The sequence below is a fragment of the Mustela nivalis genome (genome assembly GCF_964662115.1).
Source record: "Mustela nivalis genome assembly, chromosome: 1".
Lineage (NCBI taxonomy): Eukaryota > Metazoa > Chordata > Mammalia > Carnivora > Mustelidae > Mustela > Mustela nivalis.
Genome location: NC_139020.1, coordinates 170,403,922 through 170,423,026, shown reverse-complemented (window position 1 = coordinate 170,423,026; position 19,105 = coordinate 170,403,922). Strand labels below are relative to the sequence as shown.

General features: G+C 44.2%; 1 protein-coding gene across 10 annotated transcripts in view; it reads left to right on the top strand.

The window, feature by feature from the left end:
- ITPR1 (inositol 1,4,5-trisphosphate receptor type 1) overlaps positions 1-19,105 on the top strand; it is a 327,977-nt gene that overhangs the window by 15,803 nt on the left and 293,069 nt on the right. For all 10 annotated transcript variants that reach the window (XM_082728673.1, XM_082728677.1, XM_082728669.1 and 7 more), the window contains exons 3-4: positions 7,039-7,146; positions 11,322-11,392. In XM_082728673.1, the coding sequence (XP_082584799.1) occupies positions 7,055-7,146; positions 11,322-11,392 (163 nt within the window). In that variant the 5' untranslated portion in view covers positions 7,039-7,054. The remainder of the gene's footprint in view (positions 1-7,038; positions 7,147-11,321; positions 11,393-19,105) is intronic.

Sequence of the window (19,105 nt, the reverse complement as noted above, 5' to 3'; positions counted from 1 at the left end):
GAGGTTTCCACCTCACCCCCTCCCTTCATTCCACAGGGGCCTGGTTTGGTTGTTAGAAGTGGGAGTGGAGTTGAGGTCTGGTGGTCTTGGTGAGTTTGGAGGCCAAAAAGCAACAATACCTTGGGTGACCTGTCCAAATATCACCCACCTCTTAGGCTTACAGAGCTCTGAAACCTTTCTGGGACTTGTGTTTATTTGAACGTGTTTCCAACAGTGTTGACTAAGTAAGAAGCTTACATCAAGTAGAAGAAGGACAAGTTATGGGCAGAAATGAGTGAAGGCTTTGGAGCAAGAAAAGTGAACTTTTTCCACTTCAGTCTCATTCAGAAATACAAAAATAAGTATTTAGTAAGGGCCATATATTGGGCTGAGCACTTTGTGTGGATTATTTGATTTACCCCTCAAAATGAGAGATGGGAAAAATTCCCTTGTCCCCTTTTCTTTTAATTGGATGGTAGAGCTGAAATTCAGAAAAGTTACGTCAGTTAATTAAGCACGTGAAGCTGGAATTCAGACTCAGTGGTTCTGAGTCTATTTCTAGCCTTTTTGGACACACAGGGGCTGGTTAGTGGGGTAGGGGTAGTTTCTGCCAGGGACAGAAGTTATATAATTTTTTTCTGACTTCCAGATTTCTCATAGCAATCTCTCTCTTTTTTTATTATATTATTTTTATTAACATATAATGTGTTATTTGCCCCAGGGGTCTCATAGCAATCTCTTGAAAGGGTCTAACAGAGCTCTGTTTTCTATCCTTGCTCCAACAGTATAAACTTGATTTTCATTAGTTTTAGGAAAACAATCACCTAAAAATACTTCACATTCTTTCAGGTAATAGCTAACGCAAATCCCAGGCACTGGGATTCAGTAGGAAAGAAGAATTCTCCTGTCATGTTCTCATGGCCTGATAGTCTAGTGGTGAGGACAAGTTAATAAGCAAACCAGTGAATAAGCAATTTTTGGATAGTGGTAATGGCCTGGGGTAATGAGGGTACATGTGGAGAAGAGTGTCAGGCAGCAGTTACAGGTTGTCCAAGGCACCTGGCACTTTGGGGGATCTGGAGGAAGTTCATCGTGGCCAGAGTGTAGAAGGCAGAGAGAGAGAGTACAGAGAGATGAGGAGGAGGAGGTAGGCAAGGACCAGATCATGAGGACTCCCAAGGAGATTTTGGAATGTTTTAAGCAGGGGAATGACATGGTCTGATTTATGTGTTTAAAATATCATGCTGGGGGCGGGGGGCGGACAAAAAAAAGACCAAGCTGGCTGCGTGTGTAGAATAGATTGGGGCAAAGAAAAATTCAAGAGACAATCTTAATGCAGCGCGGTCAAGAAATGATCCTAGCTGGGATTTGGGTGGGGGCAGAAGAGTTCCAAAGAATTGGAGTATTCAAGAGATAGACTAAAACTTAAAATCAGTGAGATTTGATGCTCAGACTTCGTGATTTGCTAAATATTTACCAGCACCTACCACCATGTGCTAGGCATTGGTGATCGGAATAAAATGTTACACAAAACAGATCCCCAGACCAACTGATCTTGGCTTTAACGAGGATAGGGGTTGGGATAGGGAAGAGCATGAGCAAAGGTTCTGTGGCAGGGATAAGGAGAGGGAAGACGGGCAGTGCCGCAGGCTTTGAGGTGGTAAATGACTTGGGTAGGCAGAAAGAGAGATGGGGCAGACAGGTGAATTTTTTCTGGTACATTGAGATGCTATTGGTATCCGGGAGCTGAATCCCAGAAGTTGTTGGCTATAAGGTACAGATTTAGGAATCATAGAGAAGTCATAGGAGTCAGCAGAGGGGACAGGATGACTAGAGAGGGTGTAGAAAAGGCAATGAACAATATAGATTCTGAGAAAAGAGGTTTCGAGGACCAGTACCTCTGGTTTCTGTTCTTCAAGGATCTCTCTGACTTTGTGTGTTTTTATTTCAACCTTTCTTTTGAGTAGAAGCAAATGTCCCTTTTTGTTCTGCATTGCTCAGGGAGCAGTTTCAGTGGACAGAGAACTGAAGCTGAGCACAAGGGCAGCAGGAGGCTCAGTAAAGCCACTGCACCTCGCATAGGCAGTAATCTTCCTTCCTCTGCTCGGATCAAGCCACTCTGGGACAATCCCATTTTAAGAGGTGCATCAGTGTGTCAGAGCAGTGGTGGGAGGTGGGGGGGATCCAGTAATAGCCTTCGGACATTGCACGCTTCCTTCCTGCAGGTGCTTAACTGAGTAGTTTCTATGCATGAACTTAGTGAACCTCTTGACAGCCTGGTGAGGGTGCTACTCTTATTATCCCCATATATGGGTGGGGAAAGGGAGGTTTGGGAAGGTTATAGAACGGGCCTACCATCCTATAGTGATGAGGTGGCAGAGCCAGAGTCCCCACTTCTGCCGGCCCTTGGGTGTGGAATGCTCTTGAGGCCCGGCCATGTCAGGAACCGGGGAGGATGTTGATGCTCTCTGCCAACAGAAGCAAAGTCCTTCGGAGGTCTGAGAGCATTCACATTGTGAGAGGGTTCTGAGCATCATGGGACAGATCAGTAGCAAAAGTTCTGGGAGGGAGTTGCTGCGTGGGGCGGGGTTGGGGTGTTGGGGGGAAGGGGGAGGGATGTTTGCTAACTGGGCTCTCTGAACTTGAAACCCTGGAGTACTGCTGGATATTTAAACAGAAGCGAGGCCATCCATAGGAGACACAATGGGGGGATTCCATTACTGGGGTAAGAGATGGAATTCCATGTTGTATAGGTGGCCTCCAACCTTTGTGATAAGATTTTGTATGTTTGGAAAGCTCAGAGTGCCCTGAGGTTGGAATTTGAGCATAATTCCATACAGTTGAGATTTTTCTTAATAGGTGAATTAGGGAGAATAATTATTTTAAAGTAAAATATATGGTCACAGATCATCTAGGAGTTCATTTGTTTGGATACTCACCTGACTTTTTGTTTTTAGATTTTATTTATTTATTTGAGAGAGAGCAAGCGGAAGCAGGGCTGAGGGGAAGGGGGAGGGGCAGAAGGAGAAGCAGACTCCTGATGATCAAGGAGCCTGATGCAGGGCTCAATCCCAAGACCCTGAGATCATAACCTGAACCAAAGTCAGACACTCATCAACTGAGCCACCCAGGCACTGTCCCCCACCTCCAACCTGACTTTAAACAGAGGATCCTTTCTTTTGCTGGGTTTAAATTTTGAAGCCCTAGGATCTTCCTGAATTCCACTTCATCTCATTAAGAAATCATAAATAGCATTAAGGAGTGAAAGTCTACCAGTCTCTGAACGAAGCACTTTACACGCACTTTCTCATCTGTTCCTTACAACAATCCCCCATAGTTCCGTGTTATCCTCATTTTCCAGATGAAACAAAAGCCGAGAAGTTTAAGTGGGCCAGATCACAGTGTTGAGCTAATCATCGTCATAACTGGCACCCAGAGAGAAGTTGGGATCCCCTGAGCTGGTCCCCTGAGCCTTCTCATGATGTTATGGGACCAGCACCCAGTTTATTAGCAAAGAGCCCTGGGTGTCGATACAGAGTTTGACATCTCAGGTTCAGGCAGACGGCAGGTTGGCCCTGGTTGTTTCTGTACTGGGCGGGGGGGGGGGGCGGGGGTTCCTCAGTCATTGTGTGGACAACATGGGAACACCGGGTCCAGCTGTGAGAAGTTGGCCAGCACAAATGGTCCAGGATCCGATAAAGAGACAGGTTCTCCCACCCTGTTCTGAACAACAGGAAGTCTTCTAAAAGATTGCTCCCAGGCCCATCACACACGGGCCGATTTTCCACCTCCTCCCCTCCAGGCTCCAGAGGCCTGTTCCGTTCACTTTCCAGGCCTTTGTTTTTCCTTCCATGATGGTTGGTGATGGCCCCAGGACCTCTCCTCCTTCTGGCCCTTGTCCTCATCCTCTTTTTCCACTTAACTAATGGTAGGTGAGAGGAGAACTCCAGAGCCTCCAGCCAGACTAGCAGGGCTTCTGCCCAGTCCCTTTCGAGGGGATTTATGTCTTGAGACCCTTGGGAAATAACTGCACTCCCCCCACTCCCATTTTCAGTTGTTTCTTTAAAATTGGGACCTCTGGCAGATTGCCCATTTAAGGATCATTGACTTTGGAGGATGTTCTGATTGTTTTCTGGGAAAAAATGTAAAATATGGCTAAAGTTTATTATTTAGTTGTCTACTTAATAAACGTGGTCAGAAAGAAGGTTAATTTCTTTTTTTCCCGACTTAACCCATGTGTTATGTGGCCATGGTGGAAAAATTAGGAAACACCAAAGTAGAAAAAGGAGGAAATGGAATTGTGTGTAACACAGAAAATCTGGGCTTTGTAATCTTATCCCCCAGAAAATAAGGATGGTTGACATTTTAGTCCATGTTCCGAGGGTCATTGTTGATGAGAAGCTCTGCTTAAGAGGCAGGTAGACCTGGGTTACAACCTGCCTTGGGCATCTTCACTTCTGTGTATCTTGGTTTCCCCAATAATTAAATGAGAATAATAGCAGTACCCGTGAGGATTTCGGTAAGAGAACATTTGTAATGTTCCATTCCATGTTACCATTAGAAATGGTAACCCTGCAGGACTGTGCTAGAGAAGCACTGGGTCTAGACATCTGTGTCAGCAATCAGCTGCGGTCACTGAGTTCATCACCCCACCACTGAGTTGTGTCTGCTGCTTTCCATGAAGGGCCTGGGATCTTTTAGTCAGGTAACCAGGTGGTGAGGAAAGTTAAAAAGACTAGGGCACACTCCTGTTTCCTGGCCCGGTCTCCACTAGGGCTAAATGGTCCAAAGGACAGAGTTAGTCACTCTAGATGAGGCCCTCCTGATGGAGCACGTACCTGAGCTCCTGTATCTAGCACTCACCTGTGTCCTTCCTGGAGGCCCAAGTGTGAAGACACCAATTTGGCGTGACTCCAAATCCAAACAGAACTTATTTTCCAAAAATCAGTCCCAGAATTATGTTGACTTCCTTAACCTTTATGATAAGTCTTGTAAGTATAAGCATATAAGGGAAATATTAGTGCCTTTAGTGTTTTTCATTTGTGCCTTTTTTTTTTTTTTTTTTTTTTGGTGTTGTTTAAAACATGGGTTTGCCTTTGGCCATTTAGGAAGAAATGACAAAATGATAGACGATTCTGGAGCGTGGAACTTGGCTGGCACATTGTCCCTCTGTGCATGATTTGTGTGTCTATAGATGCTCACTGTTTTGTTTGAGAATGTGTTCTCCTGTGCTGTCTTTCTCTAGGTAGAAGTTCAGGTTCAGTGAAATGATCTTTGTCTTGCCAGGTCTGGGTTGTTTGGAGGAATTGGCTTTTTCCTTGTAGATTTTCCCAAGCAGTGAACTGAGGCTCATTTTCAGTTCCTTTTCAGCACCTGGTAAGTAGGAGACATGCTTCCCTAGCTTCCTGATGATCATTGCTGCACAATTTTAATGGAAAGCAAACTTGGTGCCAGAAAGCAATTTCAGGAGAGAACACTTTTCCATGCCGTTAGAACTCTTGTGGCTTTGGAGGTGAATGATTTCTAGGCAGAACTTGAGCAAAGGCATTGGAAAAGATGTTTAAGGGGCTCTGGGTTTGGAGGAGAGATCCTGGGAAGACCTGGTTTATCCTCTGCATCTACATCAGATGCCCAGTGAAGCCATGGGAGTTAGCTGGGGTCCATACCCGTGCACTATCTTCCCCTATAAGTAAGCTTGGTGTTTTTTTTTTTTTTTTTAATTTTTATGTGTGTATGTCTGTCTGTCTGTTTTTGAGAGGAGGAGTGGCTGAGGGGGAGAGAGAGAATGTTAAGCAGGCTTCAGGCCCAACGCAGAGCCTGATACAGGGCTCAGTCTTGGACCCTGAGATCACAACCTGAGCCAAAATCAAGTTGGAGGTTTAACTGACTGAGCCACCCAAGCGCCCCTAAGCTTGTTTTCTAAAGGTCAAATTAGTTTAACTATTTTTTTTTAAAAAGATTTTATTTATTTATTTGACAGAGAGAAATCACAAGTAGATGGAGAGGCAGGCAGAGAGAGAGAGAGGAGGAAGCAGGCTCCCTGCCAAGCAGAGAGCCCGATGCGGGACTCGATCCCAGGACCCTGAGATCATGACCCGAGCCGAAGGCAGCGGCTCAACCCACTGAGCCACCCAGGCGCCCCTAGTTTAACTATTTAAAAATTAGTTTTTAACTATTTAAATGGACTCCCACTTGTCAATATCAATGGCCTTCAGGAAAGCTATTCCTATGAGTCATGTCAGTATTTTTGTTGATACTTGTGTGGTGTGTGTGTGTGTGTATGTGTATGTAATGATTTCTGTGCTGTGGAGAGATTTCCTGGAACTTATGAGACCTTTCTAGGACTGCCCCAAACTAGCCACTGGTATTCCTGAGGGGGTTCTCACCCGGCCTAAGCCGCATTATTCTTCCTGCACTGACATGGTTTGGACCAGGTGCTAAGATCCTTTCTCCCCCTGCAAGTGTTTGGGTGAAGGAGAAGAAGGAAAGAAATTGAAACAACATTTGGATGAAGTGGGTACAGTTGTTGAATTTTTAAAAGGCCACTAGAGCTTTGCGGTATTTGTTATTAGGTTTCCTTTTATTAATTTTGTTGCTTTGGTACCTCAGCAGAGGCACTGCCAGACCTAAGTTTCATACCAGGTGTTTCCTTCTGCCTTCACATTGCCTGAGGCAGATTGAGTGCGTTAATGTTTTATAAGTCAGACTTTCCAACTCCTTAATCACTGCAAAGTTGTTGGCTGACTTCCCTGAAGTCTTTAGATTCGCTATTCATTATCGAGGGTCCTCACTTTGCAGAATTGGATTTGGGTGTGGTTGTGTTAGAAACCGGCATTATTGTGGTTGGAATATCCTGAAATAAATGATATATGGAAAAAAATGTTGTTGCATATGTCCTTGCTTGGCTCGTTTGAGTGCCTGCCTGTCACACACTCATTTAAATTTGACTTTTAAGTAGGGCGCTTTGGAAAATTGAGCGAAGCCAACTCTCAGTGACTTTTTCCCCCACTCCGAGCATTTCTTTCCCTCTAATAATGTTGCATATTTTACTTTGTCTAGGCTTTTCGAGAAAGACATGTCTGACAAGATGTCTAGTTTCCTACATATTGGAGACATTTGTTCTCTGTACGCGGAAGGATCGACAAATGGATTTATTAGCACCTTGGGGTAAGAGCTCCTGATTTCTTGTGTGGCAGGATTTCTTTAAGACCTCTTGGGGCGCCTGGGTGGCTCAGTGGGTTAAGGCCTCTGCCTTCGGCTCAGGTTGTGATCCCAGGGTCCTGGGATCAAGCCCTGCGTCGGGCTCTCTGCTCCGCAGGGAGCCTGCTTCCTCCTCTCTCTCTGCTTGTCTCTCTGCCTACTTGTGATCTCTCTGTTCAAAAAAATAAATAAAATCTTAAAAAAAAAAAGACCTCTTAATGCCGGCTTAAAAATGGATTTTTCTAAGATAAGAATGTTACCATTTGATGAGGCTTTTCCAGGGGCAGTTGGAATCGTGATACCAAATCTCATGTTAGCCAAGTTTACCTCTGACACAAAAATACTGTTTTTTTGGAAGTCCTGGAAGAGTAAAATCTCATTAACTAGGACCCTTGTAATTCAGAATTTATTATAATTTCCTATTCCTTATATAAAGGGGGAGAGTACAAAGTCTATGGGATAAAATTTTAGCATTGTTTTTTACAGACCCCAAAGAAGTGCTTTTTGACTTTCATAAAAGCTCTTATTTTCATATGCTGACTTGTTTGTCATTTAAGGAAAGACCAGAACTTCTCAGATGCTTCTCTTTCTTCTTTGAAGCAGAACCTTGCCGATTTTAAATTGCAACGTGCATTTGAAAGTTACATATTACACAAAGTTCTGTAAATCAGATTTTTTGTTCTTTTGTGCTGTCATCAATTTTTACCCAACTTTTAAGAGAGTAAGTACATTCCCCAATGTCTTTATTTGATTATCTTCTCCCTTCTCCTTCTCTCATTGTCCAGAAGAGGAAAGGAGAAGTGAAATAGCCCCAAACACAGAAAAAAGCAGAATGGAGAATCAAGATGGTTAACTCCAGAAGGCATAGGAATGGTCTAGATTGTCTTTGTGTAGAAAGGAGGAGTTAGGCCCCGAGGTGGAATTGTTGGATTTGGCAGGAGCTGATCTCGAATTGCGGAGAGGAAAGCCAACAGCTTCCCTAAGAACCTAATTCTTAGAGCAGCCAGAGACTTTCTTTTAATCAAAGCTATTATTTAAAGCATGCTTGGTCTCTGGAATTTGTGCAGAATGAGTATTCTTGGGCTCTCATTCAGGTCACTCCAGCTGCAAGGAGCACATTATTTCACATATAGAAGTATAGCTTAATTAAACTTCATTGCATAAAAATTTTGTTTTCAAAAGTCATCTGATAAAAAGCAGTCATCTGTGACTCTGATCCCTAAATCCAGTGACTGTTTCTCAGTCATTACTTTTTTTTTTTTTTTAAACCTGTCTACACTAAAGACCCACTCTTCATAATTTATCTTCCGTGGGTTTTGGCAAAGAGGCCTTTTGCTGTCCGTGCCTCTCTGATTGTCTCTTTTTTTCTTCTTGGCTGATTCCTTCCTTTTCCTTTACCTCCTGTTGGAATCCTCCATCCTCTTGCTTTTCAGCAGGTAAAGCGATGGTAATAAATAGCAGAGGGCGCCACTTCTGTGAGTCCTGTGGATGTGTACAACACTGTGTTAAGGACTGTGCGCACATAATGCCTTGAATTCCCAAACACATCTGCATAGCAGATGCATTGCTCTTCATGAAGGCAAAGCCTCTGAGCTTCAGAGAGGTGAGGTCACCTGCCCCAGATTCCACAGCTGTGGGTACTCCAGACTCCAGAACCAGTGCTCCTAACAGCTGCCCTTGGCAGGGTCGACTTTCCATTCCCCACCTTTTCTGACCATCCATCTCTGGCAGAATTGGCTCACCAGCCTCCTCAGTGCCCACAGCTCTTACCTGGCTGCCTTGTGAAACCTTAACACCACCTTATGCCTCATCTTTTCTCTGGGGCCCTGATTTCTTGTCATAGTGCCATTGCCCCTGCAGTGCTTACGGCACTGAGCCCACTTGTGGCAGCCCCTGAAATCTTTCATGCTGCCTTGCTTTTTGTCTTCTTCCATAGCATCCATTCTTAGAATCCCTATCAGGTGCAAAATCTTTGCTTTATAAGAGTTTTCCTCAAGTATTATAACAAATTATTATTGTTATTTTTTAAAACAAATTATTGATAGGGTCCCCACCCCTGCCCCCACTTTCTCCTTAATGTGCAGATGGTCAGTTTTGAATTTTGGGCTCGAATACTCCGAGGAATATTCCCTTGGTTCAAAATGGACTTGGAAACTGAAGTTTAGCTTCTTTTTCCTTTTAATATTTTTGACATTTCTGGAGCACCCATTGTGAATGACAGCGAGTGACCACCCTGTTTTTGTGGAACTTGGCATCTAGCTCCCTAGCCACATTCCATTTATATAGATGGCTGTTACCTCCCCAGTAGCTTTATTGACTCCCTGAGCTTCAGAGCTTGAGCCGGACTTGGAGAGCCCGTGTGCATGCACATGTGTATCAGAGGCATGCTTCTGAATCACTGGGGAAACATGTTAAAAATCAAAGCTCTTAGACCCTATCCTGAACACAGCTTTGAGAGGCCTGGGGATGAGGGGGACCTGGTATCAGGAAGTCTGAGGAACATCACCTTACGTGAGACTCCTTGAGACTAACTCTATAATTTTACAGATACAGGAGCCGAGACCAGGAGGGATGAAATGACGTAATCGTCGTCAAGCTGCTCAGAGGCGGCAACATACCATCTACAGTCATTTGTCTTTTGGGCTAGGCTGGGGCCCTTTCTCTTACCCCTCGACCTAGAGAACTTGCTAAGTACTTAATTCAGCACTGTATTGGATTCCAAGGCACTCCCCCACTTCACATACTATGATAGCTCTGGTGGCATTACTATATTTACATTCACAAGGGCTTCAAGTGGGAGTTTTCTGTATGCACATTCTGTTCTTGACTTTTTGCATAAAAACTTGAGCCATTGACCACATTCTTCCCCTTCTTGAGGGAGAGAGATCTTGCGTCTTATACCCAAAGGCCGCAAGGTGCTGGTGGGTTACTCTGGCCACTTTGATTCACACCAAACACAAACATATAACTGAGCACCTCACCTGGGCAGGAAAATGTACGAGCGGTGGGCATCTTTTGGGCCACGGAGCAGGCAGCTCTGTGCCCCTGGGAAGCTCTTAGCTTACTGCACCATTTGTGCTTCTCCAATGAGGTGAGGGAGACAGGAGGAGAGGCAGGGAATGCCGGCTCAGAGGGAGCGCCTTCATGGAGAAGATGGGGGCTCTGAATCAGTCTGAGAAGACAGGCCAGACTTTTAGGAGGTGAAACAGAATTTTGGAGAAAGTTGTGATAAGAGTAAAGGCAAACTATTTAATGGTGCCTTGCCTTTGGAATAAAGAGCAACACAGACTAATGGAGGAAACCCTGGAAAACTGAAGTGTATGAGCTGGCAGCAAGTTCTGTGGTCACTTGGCAAATGACCAATACCAGTTTTAGGAACTTGGATAAGTCATTTAAACTTCTCAGCCTCAATTTCCTCATCTGTTCAAAAAAATACATTATTTTAAATCTGTCCTAAAAGAATTGTACACGTCACTTTGGTCAGTCTGAACTTCTAAATAGTGGGTCTGTATATAAATTGGGGCTGGTCATTTATTTATAACTTTTTGCACTTTCCCTACCTCCATGTCGATTTCCAGTAGTTCCATATGACTCTCTCTTGCCAGCGGCTTCTCAGATGGCCTCAGGCACTGTTGGTTCCCGGCTGTATTTTGTTCTTCTTTCTCTTATAGCCCCTAGGTTATACTCTCTTTTTTAGTTTGCTTTTGTGGCTCTCGAACTAGCCTTGAGCTCCCTCGGGGCAGGGCCTAGTTCATATTCATCCTCACCTCACAGGGCCCGGCACTCTGCCTGGCACGAATGGACCCTTCAGCTACCGTAAGCTGAATGCCCTCACCCCTTGCTACGCCTCCTGACTTCAGCATTTTTGCATGTTTTGCTCAAATCCATCATGGATGTGGTTAAGGGAAAAGAGCCACAGAAAACAGTAGGTTAATGTGTGCATTGCAGGAGCAGAACCTGGGCTTTTGGATTAGGTGTAGTTCCCTGTATGGGAAGCCTCTAGTGTAAACAGCCTCCTGGCAGGGGAACGTGGCCATCCAAGTTTTGTATAGGAACAGCACTGGATATTCAATTTTTGCATCATGCTTAGGTTTTGTTTTCTTAGACTTGGCTTGATAGAGCATTTTTCCTTGTCTTCACAGTCTGGTTGACGATCGTTGTGTGGTTCAGCCAGAAGCTGGGGACCTTAACAATCCACCCAAGAAATTCAGAGGTAAGTTGATGTCCTTCTTGGAGTGGGTACCTCCCTCATTTGGAAATTCATCAAGTGTATTGCTGTGTATGTGTGTGTGTATGCGCGTGCACACGTGCTCACACACGTGTGTATTTGATAAGCAATTGTAGGCTTATTTATTTACATTTTTTTACAGTATGATTTCAAGTCCAAGCTTTGTGACCTTTTGAAAATGTGTAAATAAGCTCAGCATCAAGATTGGAATGGGCTTTCATTAGAGCCTTCATTTGGATATTACATACGTGTTGATCAGTGAAAATTCAGCCTAAACCCTTACATTTGTGCACCTTTGTCCCTAAACAAACAGGATTTATGGATCTCATCACAAGGAACGTGTTACTGCATCCAGTCTCACTGTGCCTTTGGGGGCTCTGGTATTCTTAGATGCTTCCACCTGGAAGGAGAAGATGTCTGTTATTGCACTTAGTTTTTGTTAAAAGACCTAGGCAGGACACACTTCCTACCAGTAGCTTCCCACTACTGGTTTTCTTTCTAGGCCTCTTATATTTGGTATCTTCCTCTGAAGGTAGCTTAGTTTATTCCAGAAGGTGCTTAAAATATAGTTGAGAGGTTAAGAGGATAAATGTTTTGTTTTTCTTCTTAGCTTTTGTGGTTTGTAGTTCTCAACTCCAGCTGCATAGTAGAATTATCTGAGGGAAGATTAAAAATTAAACAGATATTCAGGGCCCCACTCCAGACCAATCAAATGAATCTCTCGAGGTTGGGACCTGGGCACTGGCATTTTTTTTAAGCTTCCCAAGTAATTTTTTTTTTTTAAATATTGAGTTGGGGCTGAGAACCCATTGAGTTAGAATTTGACTCATGGCCTCAGTCCCAGAGGACTCACACCTTGCCATTTTTCGGTTACATCATTTGAGTGATAAGTTCTTATTGTTAATTGATGTGGAAACCGTTTGACTTTTTTGATAAAAGCTAAAGGAATTAGAATAAAATAGAAGGCAGACATTCAGATGGAGAGAAGCCATTTAGAAGATGTTTGGTGTTGGACTGCATCCAGTTGGCATGAGACTATCAAGAGAATATTTTCACCTGGGAGGTGGTGAGGGGGACCTTCGAAAAAGAGAATTGTTGCCATAAGCCCTGTGTGACAGGATCCTGAGCAGCTGTGGCCCCTGAAGCCTTTTCTTTCCAATCCTTCCTTCATGGCTTTTTCCAAAACAGAATCCCAAATGCAGCAGAAATAAAAGATTTGATCTAATAACTTTAATCTAGGCAGTGACTTACAGAATTAATTCTCTCTGCTGAATAATAAAATATGCCTCAGTTTATCTTCTAACAGGGCCAAGATCAGTAGACTCTGTGCCAGGTGCTGTGCTAAGCGTTCTGCATACATTTTAGCACATGGGTTTCTATGACCACCTTGGGAGGGGATTGAGGTCCTCAAAGTCTGTGGTTAAGTGTCTTGCCTGAGGTCACACAGCTGGTGATGGATGGAGTAGGAGTGGTAGGTCTTGACTTTGGCTAAAATCACCTTGGGGACTTGGAAAAATACTGATGTTGAAGTTCCACCCTTGAGGATGGTCATTTAATTTAGGATTGATGGTTTCCTTTTTTCTTATTCTTATTCTAAAAGCTTCCCAGGTGATTCGCCTGTATAGCCAAGATCAAGCACCCCTGCTAATAGAGCCTGGCCTGTTTGCTCCTGGCTTTATTACTTAGGGGTGAGCTGGGTGGGGTGTGGGTTTTGCAACTGGGGCCAAGTGGAAGGTACTCATTGCTTGGGTCCAGTGTGAGCACTCACCCCATCCTGCGCATAGGCCCGCTAGTTGAGAAAGGAACCTGGGAAAGGTGTTCATGCCCTGTACAAAGTGAACTAGTGGCTATTTGAATTTGCGTTTAGAATGTTGAAATAAATGGGACCGTAGCCAGGGCAAGTCAGAGTAGACGTACATGTTTTACTCGTACTAGGGTCAAAGTGTCTGGTGCTTCGATAGATACCTGTTGACCGACTGAAGGGACTGTTTTCAGATAAAAGTGACAGTCTGATAGAGGCTGATTGGAAAGAACCAAACTTTGTTTATGGCCCGGCCTGGTTCTACAGGTGGTCACATGATTGTGTCCTGATCTATGTTGACTGCTTGTCCTCATAAATAAAGATTTCTAGGTTGTGAGGTGCTTTGCACTTGTGGAAAAATCTGGTTCCAAACAAACTCTGCTGCAGGCTTTGCAAATGTAGGTCAGGACTGCCTGGGTTCCTTGTGCTGCACCTGAGGCTCTCGGCTGGCAAGTGAGGGGCCCAGGCAGAGGGCCACAAAGATCTCTCCCTTGGAATCGGGGCAGCAAGGATTTAAACACTTTCCTAAGCAGCCCTTCAGTTCTAATGTAGCATTCCTTGAAAAAAAGAAAAAAAAATTTTTTTTTTCTAACGTGAAGAAACCGATTTCTCTTTTGAAAGAGATTATTGCCTTTCCAAATATAAGTGATTTTGAAGTTGAAGTAATTTTGATGTTTAGAAATTGTGCATAGGGCAGTTGGACAATTTGGAGGCATTTCTAGTCCATTTCCTTGCCGTGCCATTACACCCTGGAGTTTAACAAACACATATGGAAAAGTGAGATTCTGGCAAGCGGCCGGCTAGGATGATGGAGTCTTTATCTGAGCAATCAGCAGAGCTACATTTAGTCATTTGGGTTTGTTGTTGCTTCCATTGTTTCCTTGCCAACTTATTTCCTATATTGAGAACCATCATAACCTGATCTTAAGTAAATGGAAACCAAAGGCCTATTTATGTAATGCTCCCTGTGGCTTCTGACTTGGTGTTTTTCATTTTGTGAGCTCCTCTTGAAAACTGCCACTCTCGTGGTTAATAGCATAGGCCCTGGGACTGGGCTTTCTGGGTTCAAATCCAAGTTCTTAGCTGTGTGACCTTGGACAAATTGCTTAACCTCTGTGAAGCTTGGTTTTCTCATCTGTAAAATGGGAAATGATGTTAGTCGCTACCTCATAAGGTTCCTGGGAAGATGAAATGTGTGTTTCAAATTCAGTACTGAGGGAGCCTGGCCTTTGGTTCAGGACTCAGTAAGCCTTAGTCCTGTCTTTTCATTGCCAGTACTTAGCACAGAGGCTCGTACTCATAAAGGGTGGCAGAAGGGAATTCTGTACACGAATCCTTTAGTGATATGAGAGTATTGTTTTTCATTTTTGTGTTTAATGCTTTTGTGGGTAGGGGTGTGCATAGAGACCCAAAGGCCTAGATTTGAGTCCTGGCGTTCCCATGTACAGGCTAAGTGGCTTTGATAGATTAATTTTTCTGAGCTTGCTTCCTCACCCATAAAATGGGGGGGGGGGGGACAATTCCTTCCTTGTAAATACCTTATTTGTAAAGGTAATAGAATCGAAGATAATATGGCTAAAGAGCCAAATAGAGTATGTAGTTGGTACACAAGACCTGGTCAGTGACTGGTAGCTGTTATTTTCCCCAGTAGCTGCAAAAGAGTAAAAATCTTGAACACACTTGCTTTTTTCTGATGGGTAAAAGTCCATTGCCAAGTGAATTGGGGTTTTTTTGGTGATTCCCTTGAATGTATCTTCTGTCCCGGACTTCATCTATAGGAAGGAGAGATTGGGTGAACGTCTGGTTCACTTAAGCCAAGTCTCCTTCATTGTCCTCATGAATTTTGGACAGTGGCCCCTGGGCTCTAGGTGACGATAAGAGCAGCGACGTAGTCTAGCTCAGTCGCCTTTAGTCCTTTAGCTAATGTGGTACCATTTGGAAGCATCAGTGTCCATGGCAGGTAAGTCACAATCTCTCTTCTCCCTGATTTGTGCTGGCTTTGCTCATAATCTTGAAAGAAAAAGGAAGACAGACCGATTGAAACCGGCAATAGAAACTTTGTGGTTACGGAATTCCTTCTTTAGAGGATGTTTTCCCCTTCCATCCCCACCCGTCCCTTCCCCCTACTAAATATAACAGCATCTTCTATAGAGAAAAGAAGGAAATTAACTACCAGTCTTGTTTTGATCCCAGAAACTTTGCTGTTTTAAATGCTACTTCTAGGAGTGTTGGAGGAGAAACAAGGCCTGGGGCTTTTGGGAATTAAGATCGGCATTAGTGTTGAACATGCCATTTGTTGTGTAATCTGCTTTTTCAGACTGGGGCAACGGTCAAGTTCTTACCCTCAAAACTTCATCTTCTCCATTCAGTTCAAGAGGCCAATCTTGGCCCCAGGTTTTCTGTTTGGTTGTTTTTTGTTTTTTTTGTTTTTTTTTTTTTATCTTAGATGCTACCATATCAATGTGAGTGAAGAGTAAGAAGTTTTTAACTTTGCAGGAACCCCTTAGTTTCAGAAGAAAAGTTGTTTGCAAGGAAACTCGCTTAACACAGGGAGAAGTTTGGGCAGGGAAAGGTGAGGACAAAGGAGGCATTCTGAAATCATTCTGTGGTTTATATGAATTGGGGCAGAGGTCAGAGATCAGGCTGAGAGTGTGGATGTTCTAGGTATTTTCCTTGTCCCATGTTTCTTTCTTCCCCCAATCAAGTTGCTTTCAAGGAAAATAACCCACTCAGCTAAAGTGTCATGAAAATGGGTGTTAAGCTCAGGGGACATTGAAGCCCTACTATGTCCCAGCTGTTGGCCTTGCTGAGGAGAGGGGACAAGATGAGTTACACAGTCCCCCTTGCTTTCAGGAGTCTTGGGGTTTTATGGAGAAACAGAGCCACATTATGGAGAATAGGAGCCAACACGAATAGATCATCTGCTTTGTGCTGAGCACTTCCCACGGATTATCTCATAATCCATATAACTGCCCATGAGGTGAGCTAAGGATGTTCCCATGATGCAGTTGAGGAAAAGGGTGCTCTTAGAAATCGAGCGACTTCCCCATAGTCTGTTGACTGTCACTTACAAGGATTATCATTCATTCCACAAACATTATCAGACACCTCCTGTGTGCCAGCTGTTTAGAGTCCCAGGAGGAAAGGCGCATTCTCAGGTCACTGCCAATGCACAGTTGACATCTTTGAGGAAGTTGTCTAGAGTCAGTTGTTGTTCACACTGCAGCTGTTTATATGCAAGCAGAGGCAAAGCACATGAAATGTCTTTCTACAAAGTGTAAAAAATTGCCCCTCTGGTCTGTCATTTGCTGGGGCGCAGTACATGGTGATACTTCTCATGTGTGTTCGTTCTCTCATTGAGCTTGGCAGCACCTCCTCAGCCCAGGATGCCTGGTGCCTTTTGGCTGATATTGGTTGAGCATGTGGCCCAGTGTCTTATGACCTGTGAGTGTTAGAGGGAGGCCAGGGAGCAGTGCTCTTACTCTTCTGTGCCCTCTGGCCCCTTTTCCATTGAGCACAAGGGTCTCTTCAGGCTGGGACCCCTATCACCTCCAGTCTCTAAATGAAAGTGGGCCAAGTTAACTGCTTTTCTTCTGCTGTCTGCTGAAGCTCTTAACTTGGATTTAGGACCATGTAAATGCGGAAGAAAGCCAAACGGGAAGGCGAAAGCCCTGGATCCTTTCAACTACCCCCAAGACGGTCTGTGAGCTACGCAGCGTGTTACCTACAACTTGAGTCCTCTTTGTAGTGGGCGTGAAGGTCTGGACCAGTATAACCGTGTATAACCAGTATAACCATGTCTCTGGGTATCTCCAAGTTGACAACTCCTGATTGCTCAGCAGGTGTCTTGCTTAGAACAATGCCAGCCCGGAGTCACAGTCTCAGGGTGATACTGGGAAGAAGCAGCATATGTTGCTTGGCTATGACAAATTTGGACCTAAAGCTCTTGTATCCTTGTCACTTCTACTGCAATTTTCCTCTGTCCCAGAGTTCTTGCACTACATCGGCCCACCTATTAGGGGTGTCTTGGCCCACCATTATTAGGTGTCTTGGTTGCGAAAAAGAGGTTTCACATCCCAGGCAAGCTCTTGCATACCCCAGCAGCTTCTAAAGGAGTCTTAAATAAGAGTGGTATTTTTCATGGTTGGGGGGATAAGAAGTATTTGAGTACCTACAGCTTACTTACCCGATCATTGGCTTGCTTGTGTTGAGGTTGAAGTAGGCAGTGGTTCTTAGCCCATGTGGGAGAACTGCTAAGGCTGGAGTGAGGAGCAACACCTGACCTGAGAGCCAATGTCCAGCCCAGTGTCACCTGCCAACTGCTACGATACCTTAGGGTATCATAGTTTTCCCTACCTGTTAAGTAAAATGTAGGCAAAGTAACTTCCTAGACCCCTTCCAGCTTGAAGCTTTGTGACCAGTGCTAGAAACAGGCCAGTTAACATTTCACAAGAGAACATTAATGTTCAGGAGTCTCGTGCTGTCCAGATGTAGGTTTTTGGTTTTTTTTTTTAAGATTTTATTTATATATTTGACAGAGATCTCAAGTAGGCAGAGAGGCAGGCAGAGAGAGAGGAAGGGAAACAGGCTCCCTGCTGAGCAGAGAGCCCCATGCGGGGCTTGATCCCAGGACCCTGAGATCATGACCTGAGCCGAAGGCAGAGGCTTTAGCCCACTGAGCCAGGTGCCCCCAGATGTAGGTTTTTATTTCTTCAGGATTGCAGATCTTCTTGGTCAAGATAAGACAAACGTATGGAAACAGCTAGGCCTTACTCTGAGGCCAGATGGGGACATAGCCAGGTCTTGGGTGGCAAAAGTCTCTGGCCTAAGGTGACCAAACAAACTCAATGGTTTAGCTTTCTTTCAAATCACCCTCCTTTGGGTGATGGTCTTAATTGTTGCTAGGCAACAGTCTTTTATTTTATTTTATTTTTCCTTTTGTCAAAGCATTGAAGGGATGAACCCGTATCTTAGTTTTAAATACCCGCATGCAAAGGGGAGGGCCTAACTTAAAATTTGTTTGTTCTTTTGATTCCAATCCATGACAGGCCTCTCACAGTGGGGGTAAAGGACTTAGTTTCTGCCTGTCTTGTTAAATAAGGCAGAAAAATCTGTTTTAGGTGCTTGTTAAGGAAACACTTTGAAGCACATTAAAGGTTTTATGTGTGGTTGTGCGTGCGTGCGGCTGCTTTGGAGAAAGCCTCTTTTAACTTTGTGTTCGCAAAATCAATTCAAATTTAATAAAAAGATTAGTAGGTTTTTTTATAATCATCATTTCAGACTTACCAGCTTATCTCAGTCTTGCACCAACAGACTCCCATTTAAAGGGAACAACACTGTAATTTAAATCCATTCCCCAGGCAACATAGAATGCTCACCGTGGGTCGCACATTCACTGGGTTCATGCCTGCTGCTTGATTACTCTGGGGTCCCACACATTGCCGCATGTGGCCCTCACTGGATTTCTGCCTACTTGCTTGAAGCTTTGAGATGCATCTCTGAAAGCTCCAGGCATCCTACACTTGGAGGCAAGAGAGCTTCTGCTTCCTTTGATGCCCTGGATAGCTTCCTTTGTGAAGATCAGAGCCACCCAGGGAAATTAGGCCTCAGACCCCTGCCCTGTATTTATTTACCCATGATAATTCATTTGCTAATGGAGAACAGGTTTCAACTTCAGTGCCTGAAATACTTCCAGGGCAATGGGTACCTGGACCTTGTCATCTCATTGTGTCTCAGTATTGCTCTCAGGGCTTCCTCCTTTGGGATGGTGACCGAGTGTCATGGGGTCATACTGTCTTACTGTTCTATGGTTCTTCTGAAAGGAGAACACAGTGGCTGATTGAAGATTTTTTTCTTTAGGCAGAGGCTTTTAGAATCCTGTCTTCAGAACATTGATG